General features: G+C 36.8%; 1 protein-coding gene across 3 annotated transcripts in view; it reads right to left on the bottom strand.

The window, feature by feature from the left end:
- The window catches only part of TPD52L1 (TPD52 like 1), a 30,184-nt gene extending 16,232 nt beyond the window's left edge, over nucleotides 1-13,952 (bottom strand). For 2 of the 3 annotated variants that reach the window (XM_042821662.1, XM_042821657.1), the window contains exons 1-2: nucleotides 13,842-13,904; nucleotides 9,451-9,599 (exon numbers count right to left, since the gene is read on the bottom strand). In XM_042821662.1, coding sequence (XP_042677596.1) covers nucleotides 9,451-9,599; nucleotides 13,842-13,889 — 197 coding nt within the window. In that variant the 5' untranslated portion in view covers nucleotides 13,890-13,904. Of the gene's footprint in view, nucleotides 1-9,450; nucleotides 9,600-13,841 lie in introns of all 3 variants that reach the window. The other variant, XM_042821671.1, reaches the window with a different exon arrangement.
- Between the last annotated feature and the right edge of the window lie 2,559 nt (nucleotides 13,953-16,511).

Here is a 16,511-nt window from a genome sequence, read left to right as displayed (position 1 = left end):
CAGCCCCGGTTCCTTCAGTTGTTCCTCATACGGCGTATTCTCCAAGCCCTTCAGAAGACTTGTTGTCCTTCTTTGGACCTGGTCCAGCACCGCAATGTCCTTTCTATATTGAGGTACCCAAAACTGAATACAGTCCTTGAGGTGGATGCTAAGTACAGCGGCAGGACTACTTCCCTAGTCCTACTCACCACACCATTCCTGATGCAAGCCAGGATGCCATTGGCCTTCTTGGCCACCTGGGCACACTGCTGGCTCATATTTAGCTGACCGTCCATCAGTGCACCAAGGTCCTTTTTTATCAGGCAGCTTTCCAGCCACTCTCCCCAAGTCTGTAGGGTTGCCTGGGGTGGTAGTTGTGATCGGAACATTAACTTCATCAAAAAACACCTTTTGGGAACTGGCTGAAATGAGACTGATTGTGGCATTTCAACTAATAATGTATTTTTTTTCTGTAAATCCTGTATGTAAAAAGTCTTCCTACTAGCAAGAAAGACATGGAGACTGTATGTATGTATGTATGTTCCTAATACTTCTGATGTTACACAACGGCATAAATCCAGCTAAGACTGTTATGCAACTGGTCTTTTTTCAGCATCAACTAGCAAAAATGACCTTTGACATGAACTCCCCCATTCTCTCTAGTAATGCTGAAGGAGCTTTAAGGAACAAAAAAGCAACAAAGGTAAAAATGCTGTGCAACATGGAATGCCTGGCAGCAGAGACAAGCAACAACAGCTTTCATCACTAATGATTACCTTAAAAGTCAATCTCTCCCATCCTTGCCATAATGATGATAAGCACCATTCGTATCACCATGTCTTCATAAATAAATGACCTTTCCACAAAGCACACTTCCTTACTGTAATTAATTATGCTCTTTATTTATATTCAGAAGAGTGTTTTGGCTTGACTTTTTTTATAGTTACATTTTATTTACGCCATTCATTTGATACCTTGCCACTGTTACTATTTTAGTACTGATGACCTCCAGCATATTCTTTCTGATCTCTGGGAACCTTCTCAATTGGATGCAACACCAATAATAGGAGCCACCAATGTTCACTTTTTCATGTAATGCATTGCTTTCCTACAGCAACACATCAGCATCATGGCTATGATTCTAAAAGCATTATGCCACGTGCCCTGTAGCATCAGTAGAAATAGAAACAGACTAACTGGATACAGGAGTATCTTGATTTATTCAGTCACAGCAGGAATGCCTTCGCTTTTTGTGTGACACCTAAACGTTCTCCACAGCACACAACAATTACTTGTAGTGAATAACAAGGGTCAGATTTCATGCTTCTCATTTAGCACATATTAATAAATATTTACACTGTATTTTGCAAACAAAAAGATTAAACAGATACTTTATCAGAACTGCAAAATTGTGAATCAAGCTCATTGTGATATTACAAATATTAACTTTTTTCAGATGACTTTCACCTGAGAACTGTATCCATGAATTTCTGATCATAACTTGGATTTTTAAATAACGAATATCCCTTACAAAAAAAAAAAAAAAAAAAAAAAGAAAAAAGAAAAAGAAAAAAGAAATTGTCAACAAAACTGATATTATTAGAAGTTATCATAAAATATTTTGATATGGCACTATTACATTCTGCTGATACACTCTTTCTAAAACATGTAAAAGCAGCTTACATCCCAGTACTGTAACATACTCTGTTGACAGAGAGATTTATACCATATTTTGAATGCATTTTTACCTTCATATAAGGCATTTAGGTCAGACTATCATACGACAAAACTGTCTCACTAGCTGATTTTTACAGCCAACTACAGTAAAGAAGATTATTATTTTATTCTCGCCTTATGCTTTATGAAATGGTGTTTCATATAAAACACAGTCAAGCAGCAGACATATAAAGAGGTCAGAGAATTAGATGTTTAAATGACCAACATCATCTGCAAAATACGATGAGATAATCATACTGCATAATATTTAATCTCATCTCAACTCAATGCAGAACTGCCTTTCATACAGCAGAGTTAAATCTAACCAGCTTTCATAGGCACAGTATTTGAGCTCCTGACAGAAGAGGGCTACAAACACATCGTTCATATTTCGCTTGGCCATCTGCATATTTGACCTACCAGTGAATAAGAAAGATTTTAAAATCAGCATCCACAAAATACAACAACACATACTGCTAATCAGTACATCTTCATTCAGCATTGTTCCTCTTCATCAATGCTTGCTTGCAGAATTAATCAATTTGAGAGACTAACTTCTGTGACAGAGCTTACATAAGATGCAAGAAAATGCAAACAATTAACAACAAAAATCACGTAGAGCAGAGCCTGGTGGTGCAAGCCACATCCTATGGAGTTTGCCACTTCTTTCTTTTCAAACTATTAGTCAGATTAGAATGACATTTTCTGGAATAGGTGTAAAGCATCTGGATCTCTGAGAAACTCTCAAATAGAAAACTATTTTGTCATTGATTTTCTGTGAAAAATAGAGAGTATTAAATAAACTACACTAATGCTAATAAATAAACAAATAAATGCATATATGAGTGATAGATAATAAGTACTTAAAAGTACATATAAGGACATAATATGTACTTAAAAGTACATATTAACTGTATGTATTCTCTAAGAGCATTCGTATTCCCATTCTGCCTACAAATGAACTCTGAACTGTTCGGTTTAAATGCTCACCTGAAATTCATTCCAACTTCAGACACAATAACAGATGTACATTTTAGACATTTCTCCTTTTGCCAGATATTCTAAGAGTTAGTTGAAACCATGCTAGCCCCTTGATGGATGTAAATGCCTAAATCAGTTAAAGGAGCTACGCCCCAACTAACTCTTGTCCCAGAGAGAGAGTAAGGGAACAGAACCTCTTCAGGCTGCGTGCAACCAGCCTCCAGCCAGAAATCTGTGTGCAGCATGGAAACTGCTGTGTTCAGCAGGCAGGAGAAAGTCATGAATCAGGAAAGGCGTCAAGGCAACGGCAACGAATATTCTGTACTGTCCTGCATTGTTGTCTTCAAAGTCATGGAAAACACTGGAGATACAATTGTGTGAAGGTATGACTTGTACAGTGCAGCATAGAATGAAAGAGAAACAAGCGGTTGTGATACAGTTATTATCAGGGTAGAAAAGATATAATACATCGGCTCAAACAAAGACAAGCTTAAGACATTCGAGGACAAAACTTCAGAATACATCACACCTAAAACTGTGCCAATAACACTGTCTGCGGGCTCCATACTATAAACTAGATGAAAATAAACTATTCAGATTCAACATATTCCCTGCCTTCCTTTTCCTTTCTTCTCTTTCCCCTTGTCTCTTCTTCTTCCCTTCTTTATTCCCCCTTCCTGTTCCTTCCTACTCTCCCCTCCTTTTTTTTTCCTCTTTTCTCACTCCCCTTTCATTTTCTTACTATGTAGTTTTTCTCTTTTCCATTCAGTTCTTCCTAATCTTTTCTTTCCCTTCTCTTATTTTTCCCTGTATCCATTTTCACTGAATCTCTCCTGGTTATTTTAAATCCCGGTCATTTCAGAGATTCGTATTTAGCTCACCTCTCCTTATTATTAAGATAAGTATTTTACAGCTATCTATAATGTGTATATTTCACATATTTTCTGGAGTAAAACCATAATTACTGTGAATATTTCTTCAAGAAACAGTATATTCAGAGATCTGGAATAGATCAGACAAAGTCCCTGTGGAATTTCCATTAGCTGAAGCTTCTGGTGTAAACAAATGAATGTACATTTTTCAGAAAAGGGGCAATGAGAATAGACTATGTTAACTTCTTCAAGTCCTTTCTCCAATCTTATTTTCCCTTAGGCCATCTTTCCACATTCAAGGCCAGAGATACATGCAGAAAAGCTGCTCAGAAAAGCGAACAAAACCAAGCCTTTGAAGAAGGTGGGAACATTGCCTTTGAAGAAGGTGGGAACATTGCTTGACCTGACCCAAAGGACACTGAAAATTACTGGAAATGAGAGGCTTCTTTTACTTTTATAGAGCTCACACCCACACTCAGGTAATGTACTTGCTAAAGTCAACATGCCTGTTTCTTCTCTTATACAACCAGTACATGTACTTTCAAGTTTAGAGAAGAAAATGACAAAAGGTGATTACACATCACAATGAACAGAAACACCCACATTTCTCTTACTACCACTTGTAACAAGCATGTGTGTGGGAACATGTAATACTAAGTTCATAAAAATCACAGTAGGCCTGTGGTTGTCTAGAAATTATTGCCAATTTCCTGAGAAAATTCTAAGCCTCTGGAACACATTGCTATGTATTTAAAGTTATACTAAAGGAGGCTCTGAGTGCTGTAGATTTGAAGCCCAAAATACACGCAGAGCAACTATTGCTTTCTATTTTCTATCACCTGGCAGAAATTTGAATTACAAAACATGAGTTCACAGTATTTGTAGAAACCCCTATTATTATCCTCAGGTTTCCTATCAGCAGAACTAAGCTGGTACATATAGCTCTCAGTGAGTAGTCAAATATATGATTCTTATTCTGTTTCTGGAGGAAAAGGCCAAGTCCATGTTGAATGCTGCTTTCTTAGATCTCAGGCAGATGTTGCATATAAGAGCAGAGCAATACTGAAGCCTTCCTAAGTGAGCTACAGAAATCTGGCAGGGTTTGAGTGTGCGTCAGGCGCTGTGTTAGAAACATGGAAACATGTTGGAGTTAGCATCTACAGCTCTCTTGATACTGGTCACTTAAGTCATACAGTTTTCAGCATCTAGAAGTGATTATTTTGTCTGTGACAGCAAAATTGAAAAGCCTGTGTGGAAACACAGTTTTGTGAGATTCCACTTTCCATCACCTCAAAGCAGTACTAATGCCCCAGTTCAAATTACTAAGTATATGGTCTTTGAGACATTTCATTGCTACAGCTCTTGAAGAGAGAATAGGTTTTCTTTCAATTTTTAGATATTGCAATGTTTTATTGGCCACTAACGAGCAGCTCCCTACAGTGGTCTGAATGTCTGGGGTACTAGTTTGGTGTTTTTAGTAGCAAAACCAACCAAAATCAACTCCCTAGAAGCAATGCCTGTGGTTATTTCACATTCTCTTTTATGGGCTGGAAGGTTATCCACTTAAAAAAGAGAAGGCCTATGCTTTCTAAGAGCTGCTAACGTTTCAAGCAAGAATGAGGAAGAGTTTATGGGAACTGTTAGCCTGAGTGAGGTTATTGGTGGATTGTTTCACAGATACAGCTGCTGCTTAGAAACTCACTATCCCCGATTACTTAGAGTACAACATTGTAACATCCCATTGTTTTCTTCTGTGAACAACAGCTTAAAGGCTGAAAGACAAAGTTGGGCATGGTTACAATGCATCTGATTGCTAAAGGTGAAGGTGCTTTTAGCTATCTCTATGAGAGAGACATGAGAAATATAAATTAACATTTGTGATCTTCTCCATATATTATGCAAGGCAATTTTGTAACTGCATTAAAGAATACTATTACTTTTGACCTTGACTAGAAAAACAGGGCAAGAGGAACCTAATGGTGTTCACCAAAGGGAATACTGACTAGTAGATTGGTGGAGGTAATCCCTTTCCTCTGCTCACCACCAGTTAAAGCCAAACCTTCAGTGCAGTGCAATCTTGCTCTAGGCTCCTCTTACACGAAGAGGACATGGACATACTGGTGAAAGTTCAGTGAAGGGTCATCAAGATGATTAAGGGAATGGAGAATTACTCCTACGAGGAGATGCTAGAGAGTTGGGTCTGTTTAGCCTGGAGAATACAAGATTCAGGGGGTTTCAATCTATGTACATGAAAACCTGTAAGGGAGTGAACAAGATATAATAAATAGTCAAATGTAAGAAAAAGGTTTTTCACAGAAAGAGTGACTGAATATTGTAATCAGCTGCCCTGAGAGGCTGTAGACTCCAACCTTGGATTCAAAACCAGACTGGAAACAGTCCTTAGAATGCCATTCTAGCTCACTCTGCTCTGGGCAGCTGGACTGGATAAAATCCAGACATCGCTTCCAACTTAGAACTATTCTGTGATTCTGCATAAAACTAGGTAAAACACTCACTGGAGCAGTCATTTTACCTCTATGCACTACACAGGGAAAATTTTAAGTGCAGAAGAATAGAAACCACTGTGGAAACTTTATTGAACAATCACCAATCAAAAAGATTTAGATAAGTAAACACACTGTATTCAGGTTACGTAAAACTTTTCCTTTGTAGCAGAACACTTATAAGAAAAGCTCAGTTGTGGTCTCTGTAAATATCACCTTGAAGACATTTTTAATGATTCCTTAGATAAATAAATAACCTCAAATCTTGCCAACATTAACTTGGAAGTCAAATAAATGAATTAGATATGTTTAAAATATAAATAAAACCCTGCATTACTAGAAGCTAACATAATGTCCACCCACCTCTATTCACTGTAACACTGATTTTTAAAAAAGTGGTGATGATGGGGAATCATTCCAGCTGATGAAATGAAACTAAGCTTGAAACAAACACTTGTTCTTTAGTTACTGATATCCTCTATAGTAGATCCTCCTTTCCCTAACACCAAGATCGTACTAAAAATAAGCGTAATGCAGAACAGCAACAGAAATGAATGAAGAGCATAATAAATGCATTATGATTCTGGTTATCATAAGTGAATGACTTCTAGGTTATTTCATAGGAAACAAAAAACATTATAGCTTTTCTTTACAGAAAAACAAAGCTGATAAAAAAACTAGTTTGATACAGAAAGAGCTGTACGTTACTGCCATGAATACAGTGTCAAGAGACAGAAATGCTTTGGCATAATTTGTAGCATAAATTAATAAGAAAGGAATAGACCTTATGCAGACTTCTATGCTGAGCCTGTCATAATCTTCAGTGAAGAACATTAGCCAACTTGACCTTCAGCTCTGGCTTTCTTCAGTGTAATTATGATCCTTTTTTCCCTTTTTAATCACATCAGAATCTTTTAGTGATAATTTCTGACATGTATGCAGAATAGAATCATAGAATTGCTCAGGTTGGAAAAACACTTAAAGATCATCAAGTCCAACCACAACCTAACCACACTACCCTAACAACCCTCCACTAAATCATGTCCCTGAGCACCACATGTCAAACATGCTTAGGCTAACTCTAACCTACCTGGACAACCTTTTCAAATGTAAATACTTTTTAAAAAAAGTTAGGATTTGAAGTTTATATTCAGTCATTCCCAGTAGCATCCATTCTTTGGGTTGGGTGCTGAGTCTCTAAGTGTACTTTAGCCCTGATAATGTATCCCCAGTTGGAGAGTTTAAAAGATTAGTAAGATTTAAACGACCAAAATTTTGGTGCATAATTGTGCTTTGTGGGTTTGAAATTATTTTTTTTTAATGAGACAATTTTCAGAAAAAAAGTGGTTAGAAGACCCATTAAGATTCAGTGAAAGCAAAAGTAGCCTCTTTAAAATATTATACATATATATTTTAATTAAAAATAACTAATTTTGGATATAGAAGTTTAAAATACAGGAATGTATGTATTTTGGAGTTTTATTTTTTAAAGCAAGCCTTTTCATCCTTATTAAATCAGAGGATGTTAGTGAGTAATTCTATCCCATTGCTATTTTGGACTAGAAAAAACGAATTACCGCTATATTACATAACACATCTGTTTTAAGAATGTGGAATTACCATGATTTGTACAGTGAGTATCAGGCAGAATAATATCACAGTTGGACTACAGACAACAGGACTTTCAAGGGCACAAATGGACTCCTTCTGCTCACTTCCAAACACTGGTGGCTTGGAGAACTGAATGGCTTTTTGTTTCTGAAGCTCATTTCAAAGAGTAGCAGATACCATACTGATAAAGTCGTCTAAAGTCTCTTTATTTTTGTGAAAAATATCTATTCTCAGAACGGAAAGTGAAAAGCTATCTCAGAAAATGCTACAAAATTTCAAGTAACTATTGAAGGTTTTATTTTGAAATTCTGCTAGTGTCTCCCAGTAATCATAGTTTAGGTGCCTTCTGCTTCTCTTCTCTTTTAAAGTCCACTGCATCTGGGTTACCCTCTCCTAGAACTTGTGGTAGACAACAGTGACAATGTCTCTCAAGTGCATCTGTTAGTGACAATTTCATGAAAACTAAATGACATTTAGACCCAGCTGACAAACTACCCAAAAGTAAATGTTAGGAGGCATGCAAATCACAATTCCTACTAAGGAGCTTATGCCTTATTTGTCCTCTTGACTCCTATCTCGATTGTATTTAGTCACTGAACCTGCTCTACTCTCTTTCTTCAGGTATTACGACACTGCTCCATCATGGGTAATGCCAGTGCCCTGCCTGCCTTTCTATCAACTCCCACCTCAACCCTTGTGTGAGGTCGCTCACTCTTGCATCTCCCTATGTGTCTCAAATACAGTTGTCAACTACAAAAACAAACAAACAAATAAATAAAATCTTGAAACTTCTGTCAGTTTCCGGTTCAGGAATGGTAGATTTAGGACAGATCCTATCACAATCTCCATGTGTGTATTTTTAACTCCTTCCTTACACAAGGCTTGCACTGATAGCTCTTGGCATCAAGCTGTAACTCAAATAAACTCCCTTCCTTGCTCAATTCACCTAAGCTCTCAGGGATTGTTCAAATGCACCTTTCTGGAAGGCAGCAACTGAGACTACAAATTTCCACAGTAAATTGGTCTGGTCCTAGAGAAGAAAGTTCACATTAAACTACTTGAACAGATGCAGCAGAGTAACTATTATTTACACTTCTACATTTCTTTTCACCCTAGAAACCCTGAGCTGCTTAAACATTAAAGGAGATTTTCACTGAACTCTTATGAACTAGTTACCCACTCTCCATAGTGGTAAACCAAGGCTGTGATATGTGACTTGCCAAAGAACACAATGCTGGTAAATTGCAAAACTTGATATACTTGATATACAGAGGACTTAAGATAACCTTAAAGATGGCACAGTTAACGTCAACAAAGTTTCATGTTTCCTTTGGATAGCCAGGAGCAGGAATTCAACAGATCAGCTGATTCCATCCGTAATCCTTTATAATTCAGATGATGGGATATTTATTATTTGTTTTTGAATAGTTGCTAATATTTGGTAATCTTTCTTCTCTCTGAAGTTGGAAAATACATTGAGATCAATAATGTTTTTTTCTCTCCTCAGTAAAAGCTGCAGGAATCTTCCTGTCATGGAGCAGGAAGATTGACCTCAGTCCCATGACAGATTTATTTGCTCTGATTTTGCAAAATTAAGGCACAATAGAGTAGCAAAGCATATTGTTGCTGTGGAAGCAACAATACTCTGAGAGGCATGACATACTTGCCCCTGTTTTCTACCCCTTCTGGCAGGTATTTCTATGGGAAAATTTCATCCCAGGGCTCAAGGCAGTATCTCCAATGTGCTACAAAACATATCAAAATGAATTTGTGCAGTCTGTACTCACGCAGAAGTTGTCTGCATATCATGCCAGCTTTTGCTAAAGTTCTGCTTCAGCTCGTTCATCAGGCTCATGCCAAGCTTTTGTTTAATTTCAATCAGGTGCTTTTCTTTGGCTGCTAGTACTTGCCGCAAAGTTGAAATTTCATCCTCTAGCTGAGAGAAACAAAGAGGGAGGAGAAAGGAGAGAGTTGTTAGCCTGTTCATGCAGAAAGATAAACACATTCTATCTTGGGAGATTAAATGCATCTCACACAAACTTGTGGGTTTTTTTTGTTTTGTTTTGTTTTGTTTTAATGTGAAAGAGAGGCATAGAGACTCAAGTGCGTATAAATCAAAAAGATGTCCATAGCTGATGCCACTGCTATGGGTGACTCTCTCTGTATACATCACTGTAAGCATTTGATAAGACAGACAGAATACTCTGGACAGGAAGTGGCAACTGAACAATCTGACCAAGATCTGCCTTTGGACATCAGGAGCCTCAAATATCACCTTTTCATTCACGAGGAAATTGGACAAAAGACTTTTTTTGGATAAAATTGGATAATTCAGATAGATATCTCTCTTCTGAAGCACAGGCATTTAACTTAAAGATTATGTTTTAATCTCGCACACCTATGAAAAAAAACAACACAAATTGTTAGCAGCAAGTTAAATTAAAAAAAAATTTCACATACTACTATAAGGTAAGGGTGTCACAGGTGTCTGTCCCTGTATCTTAGTCCCTACATGTTTTAAAATAAAAGTGAAAATTGTTCAAAAAAAAACACAGCAGGTTAATGCTTTCAGAGTTCCTTGCCACGATGTAAATTCAAGCTGTAAAAATCACATTCATCCCAAACAGAACAATACAATTCCCTCTGCAGTAGACATTATTTCAAACACATCAGAACCAAAACTGAGCTTTAATATGGCAATGCCCAGAACACTCAACTAAGAAGGGGGACAACTCAAACAGTTTGCCACTGACTGTTTACCCATTGGACAACACTCCCATGAGCACAGGCTTGAATTCTTCATTAGGAAGATTCCTAAACCAATTATGCAACCAGCACTCAGATGTACTGAAGCTAACAAGGGTAAGTGACATGAGCAGATGCCTTTCACTTCAGGTTTAAAAGTTCCCTTACCAACTGTGTTCCTTCCTTCACGTGTTAACAGTATAACATATGGTGATGTATCATACCATATGTTAAGTTCCTGGTATCACACTCATCCTGAGATTTACCTCTGTTGGCTGCAGGGAATGAGGCAAGCAGCAGCAGATTCAGTTGTGACCTCTAGGGCTATATTTACAATGTCAGTACCGGCATTATTTTTATCTTACACAATCATGCATTCCAATTCCTTGTAAAAGTGTCTGCAAGCCTACTGTACTTTACAAAGTCTCACTGTTTAATCCACCAGCCACCAGTTTCTTCCCTTTGTCACTACCTACTATCCAAATTATTCAAAAACTTAAGCAGTAAGACTATGAACACAAAGCAAAACCACAACTACAGTGAAGCAGACACCAGCATTCACCAAGGCTTGTGATACCAACACTTCATTGGTAGAATGGGGTAACAACCCAAAATTGCTTTATTCTTTCACCCTATCTCTAATGCTCCATTACATTTCTAACCTGCAAATGAGATGCTGTCAAGAGACAGTATGAGTTTCTATTCTGAGAGGATAACTGGTTAAATGCATACAGAATGGAGAAACCACAAAATTCAGCACACCTTAGAATTTACAATTCTCTTTGTTTCCCAGAAGTTTGCTTAAGTAACGCTGTTAAAGAATTTAATTTAAATCAACACCAGTGTGCTTTCATGTACACAAACATTAGTTTTCCACTTGGGTAGCACTAGACTCATCATTAGGTACTTGGATATGTAAACATTTGAAGGTTTCTATTAACATTAACTTCCACCTGTTCACTTGAATAGATGCCAAAAGCTGTGAAGCCCTAAGAAAGTATTAACCCCATGCTCAGTTGTGCATGTATGAACATTTCTGATTGTATTAAAAATAATACATTCATTTTCTTAACAGATCAGAAATTAGCTTTGAACTGACAAAATGCTCCTCAAGTTCCATCATTTTAACTTTATAGCAGACACAAAACTTCCATAAAGTGCTCAGATACCAGTGACCTAAGACTGAGAAAGAATTAGGGACTTCCAGTGGGATCTTGAAAACCTTTAAGCAGGTTAGATACATAACTCCCATGGAAACAACAACAGCAAGATCCACAAACAACAATTCAGAGAGTACTTATGAGGTAAAATAGAGCATTCTGAACTAACTGATATTAAAAAAGAAGTATGTAAATTGGTATTATCTGTACATTCCGGAATACACAGTACTGTGTAAAATGTGGAGGTGGAAAGATGTGTAAAAATGCAGCTATTGGTTGGAATAATATTGATGGCAGGCTGGAATGATAAGCTGAATATTAAATTGAATATGTTTATTATATTAGTTTTAACAATCAAGGCACTGAGTGATAAATATCAAGTATCAAGTAAATATTTACTTCTCAAATAAATATATAGTATAAATATATAAATAAATATAATATATAAATAAATATCAAGTAAATATCAATAAACAACAACAACAGAAGACAGCATGGTTAATCCCATATTTCTAAGCCAAATTAAATATCCTTTTTTTCTTGCCATATCACCAACCAAAGTGTAGTGTCCTGGTCTGGGCGTTTGCAAAGCCCTCTTTCTCAGAGGAAACTGAACCAACACATACAGATATGGAGGAAAACAAAACCACCATTGATGGAGCAGAGCAGGACTCGAAAGCAAAAACAGATTGCTTTTGAAAAGGAAGCATCACCCAATTGCCACATTTTTATTCTGGAAGAGTTGAGTTCTTACAAGTTTTTGTAAGTCTTTTTAAAGAACCATAAAGTTCTTCTAAGCCTAAGAGTTCACCAAGCTCAAGTTCCATCCCTTTCTCAGCACAACTACAGGCTTTTTTTTTCAAGAGTAAACTGTATGCCAGTGAATTGCTGTGGGTAAATTCAGAAAATAGTTTCCAGATCAGCCAAGATCAGAGTACTTGAAAGGCAATCTCTCATTTGTTTGTTGGAATTAGAGCATTTCTATCAGAAAACTCATCTCTCACAGGAATCTTCAGGCACGGAAGAGAGCCAAGGGATAAATCCTCTTGCAAGAGACATATCTATATCAGATGGTTGAAGGAAGCTTTTTTATTCCTTGTTTACATATACCTAACTTGTCCCTTTCACCTAGAAAGGGAAAGGAAGCATTTAGCCTGGAAGAAATCTCTGGGTTTATGTGGTCCAACTCCTGCTCAAGCAGGACAACCCACAGCAGGCTGCACAGGCCCACATCCAGGCAGCTTTTGAAGATCTCCAAGGAGGAGACCCACAGCCTCTCTGAGGCAACCTGTGCCAGTCCCCCATCACCTGCACAGCACAGAAGTGCTTTCTGGTGTAAAGAGTGAACAACTTGTTCACTGTTGGGCCTCTTGTCCCAACACAAACCAGTAATTAACGGATAAATTCCTTCATCGTTGTGTGATATAATGAATCAATGCTGCTAAAATGACTTGAGAGTCATTAAGATTGATTACAGCATTCTTAATTATTGAAGTATTTTATATGGTGACTTAACATTGATTTATGTATTTGTTGTACAAAAGACAGGAATTCTCTCAGGAGGAGAGCTGTCTTCTGGGTAAGCCCATTCCATGTGCAATAGCAGCAAATCCTTCTAATAGCACTCTCTTACCTTAGGCCAAATCTAGACAAACTCCTGAGTCTTTGTAATAAAAAGGACGTATAATTCACACTTCTCATCTTTCCTCTCTTTTTTATTAAATATTATTTTTAAAATCTTTTCATTGTGTTGTGACATGTCTTGAAGCTCTGTAATTACAAAAAAAAAAAAAAAAAAAAAAAAAAAAAAAACAAACCAAAAATACAACCCTCTCCAGACACAACAGTCATGAAGGAAGCAAAAACTTGATGAAATTGCTGCGCTAATCACCAGACTCTTCTGTAACCATAAGCAGCAGATTTTCCTCTGAGCACCATACAAAGAATTGTTTCTGTCAGGTGTCACACCACTACAACAATTTCATGGATGTAATAAGAGCATCCTTCAGTCTTTGTAAAGAAAGGCTTATATATATAGTGGCTTTTATAGACTAAAATGACATGTTTAACTTCATCTCTACAATCAGAAGATAAAAGTTTTCTAACCTTCCAAAAATACATATGGAAAATAATTGTTTCAAACTATTATAGCCTAGAATAATTTTACTTAAAGAAAGAGCATTTCATTATGATGTATACTTCATCCTACAATTAATATCTATTGATTAACAGAAATAGAAACATTAATACTCACAGAAATTCAAATTAATTACCTTGGCCAGCTCAGCCTTTAATTCCTCTTTTTCTTCTTCAGAAATCATACTGGTGAAATCAACATCAGTGACTATATCTTCGTCTGCTTCATGCAAAGACTGGGTTTCCAATAGACCTGAAATAAAGAGTTAAACAACAAGAGTACAACAACTACTGTTAATTATTTCAACTGTAATATTGACAAACTCTAAAAGAAAGATATTCAGGCACTAGGAAAAAATAAAAGGGAACAACAAATCAATGTTTTCCAACTCAAGGCCATTTGGATTCTGTTTCTCATTTCTGAGAAGTGATTGAAAGTATTAGATGGTATTTACTATATGAAAACAATCTAATACATGAAAACACAATTTGTCCCTAGAGGGCAATCACCTTGGAGCACATGGCAAGACATCTTGTTTCTTACAACACAGGAAAAAAACCAACAATTAAAACAACAAAAAAACCCCATCATCACAAAACACAAATAAAGCAACCCTGTTTTTATTTGTTTATTTGTTTTTTTTTTTTCTTTCAAAAAAGAAAGTTGATTTATGTGAATCACTGATGTTAGCTAAGCCAAATTTGCTTTAAAAGTACCACTGCAGAAATTCAAGAATCTTATAATTGGACATAGTTTGCAGAAGGAAATGCCTCCTGTTTGCAGATTCCTCAAGGTTTGAGAAAATCATACCTTGATTCCTTCATCTAAGCATATGAAGGGAGAACAACTGTACTGGACCTCCAGTTACCTTATTCTGCTTGATCAAGATCTGCATCAGCACCTATGGTTACTCAACTATGCACTTACATAAATATTCATGAGACCTAAATTTGATTGGTATTCAGAAGATTCACAATATATCCTATCTTCCAGTCACTTAGTAAGAAGAAAACAGTGACTGGTGGGAATTTACTCATTTACAGCTTCTGGTTTTTCACTGTCTGAAAACATAATAATGCAAAACACGAGATTTAAAAAAAAAAAAAACAAAACAAACAAACATTTTCGCTCCTTCAGAACTTGTTTTAAGGTTCTCAATATGTTTCTCTTGTGGAAGAAAATTTCCTTCCTATATCTCAAAACAGCACTTTTCCGCGTATTTCAGTTCTTCAGCTGGATAACCAGCAAACTCAGGTGACTCTTAACATCAGTGTGCTACTTAAATAAGGGAGAGACCAGCTTCTTCCCCAGGCCTGCAGAGACCTGTGTACCCTTTTTCATGGAGATTAGAACTCTGTTAAATTTTGGCTTTAGGGAGTAGGGGTTACGAGCAGAAAGCCTAGAGTATTCAACAACTTGAAATTGAGTACTTTATGTAGAAAGCAAGAAGAAGAACGAAAAGCTCCCTCCAACTTTCTGTCATTTCTTCCATCTAGACTTTCACAGCGTACCTGGATTTTCTCTTATTTAACACAATAGAATAGACTTGACTCTTACTAACAGCCTCATTGCAGAGCACAATGTGATGATCTCAGTTCCGTTAATTACATATTCCCATGAGTGGGAAGATAGAGAAGTAACACACAGGTCCTGAATCCCTGTTTGGCATCATGTGCAAGAATAGAGCACTGTCCATAAGCACAAAGACATTTTTAAAAGAAGAAAACATACAAAAGATGTTGATACCTTTGCTATTGCTCAAAAATGAGCTTGCCAGGATAATCAAAGTCACAACAACAAAAAAAAAAGCACATTTATTCAGTGGGAATGATCCAAAATTACCTTTATTAGCCCCACTACATCACTAAACGAAATTGTTTGTTTATTTTAAGATTTGGTTTGTTGTTCTTTGTTATCTTTTTTTTTTTTTTTTTTTTTTTTTTAAGGATTTACAGAGTTCCTATGGAAGTTGGCTTATAATTAGTTCTCATGATCTTCAAAGCAGTTCCCTTTCCTCATGGATGGAGGAGCAGCAGTACAAGATGACTCTAGAAAATATTGGGAAGAACCTTAGGCCAACAAGGTTAACATTGAAAGTCTTGGGGCATAATTAAATATGTGAGATGAGGAGATATTGGAGAAGCTGATACTTGAGCTAAAAAGTAAAAAGATCTGTTTTCAAGGGATAGCATTAGTTTGGATTGCCTAGATAACGGGGCCAGAACTACTAGACAGTGGATATATACATTTATGGAAGCCAGCATGGGCCAAAATCACCAAAAGATTAACACTTAACTAGATCTAAAGATCAAGTTCAATCTCCAAGATAGAACTGAAAGTTACAATCCATTAAAAAAAAAAAAAAGCACATGCTTATCAATCTTCTCACAATCCTCTCAAATTTATCCAGAGCCAGTCGTAATTGTTACCTCTTGCTTCTCATGTAAGTCTTAAGACACCTAAAATCTACTTTGATCTCTCAGTCTCCACCTTCATTCTATAGCTTGTAATGCAGACCTCCCTCCTTCTTTGTATGACCATAGTTAATAGCAGCCTTCCCTCTTTCCTTGTTGCTCTCGAGCTTCTGCCTTTTCTTCGTGATTCCTACTTTTTCCAGGTACACCTTGTAGTAGTTTTAAGCCTGGACTTCAGATTCCATTCTATGATGAGGACTTCTCTACTGGTGTCCTCTCACCACACTTGTTGGATTACAGTTCTAGAGCAGGTCTATCAGCACAGGTAGGATGCTTCAGTTCTGGTGCTAGCTCACCTGAACTTCCCAGTTTCTTCCCCTCTTGAGCAACAG

Source organism: Centrocercus urophasianus, unplaced genomic scaffold (assembly GCF_019232065.1).
Source record: "Centrocercus urophasianus isolate 14NV4802_14NV808 unplaced genomic scaffold, USGS_Curo_1.0 seq_10, whole genome shotgun sequence".
Lineage (NCBI taxonomy): Eukaryota > Metazoa > Chordata > Aves > Galliformes > Phasianidae > Centrocercus > Centrocercus urophasianus.
The sequence above is the reverse complement of the archived record's forward strand: the minus strand, read 5'-3'. Positions and strand labels throughout refer to the sequence as shown.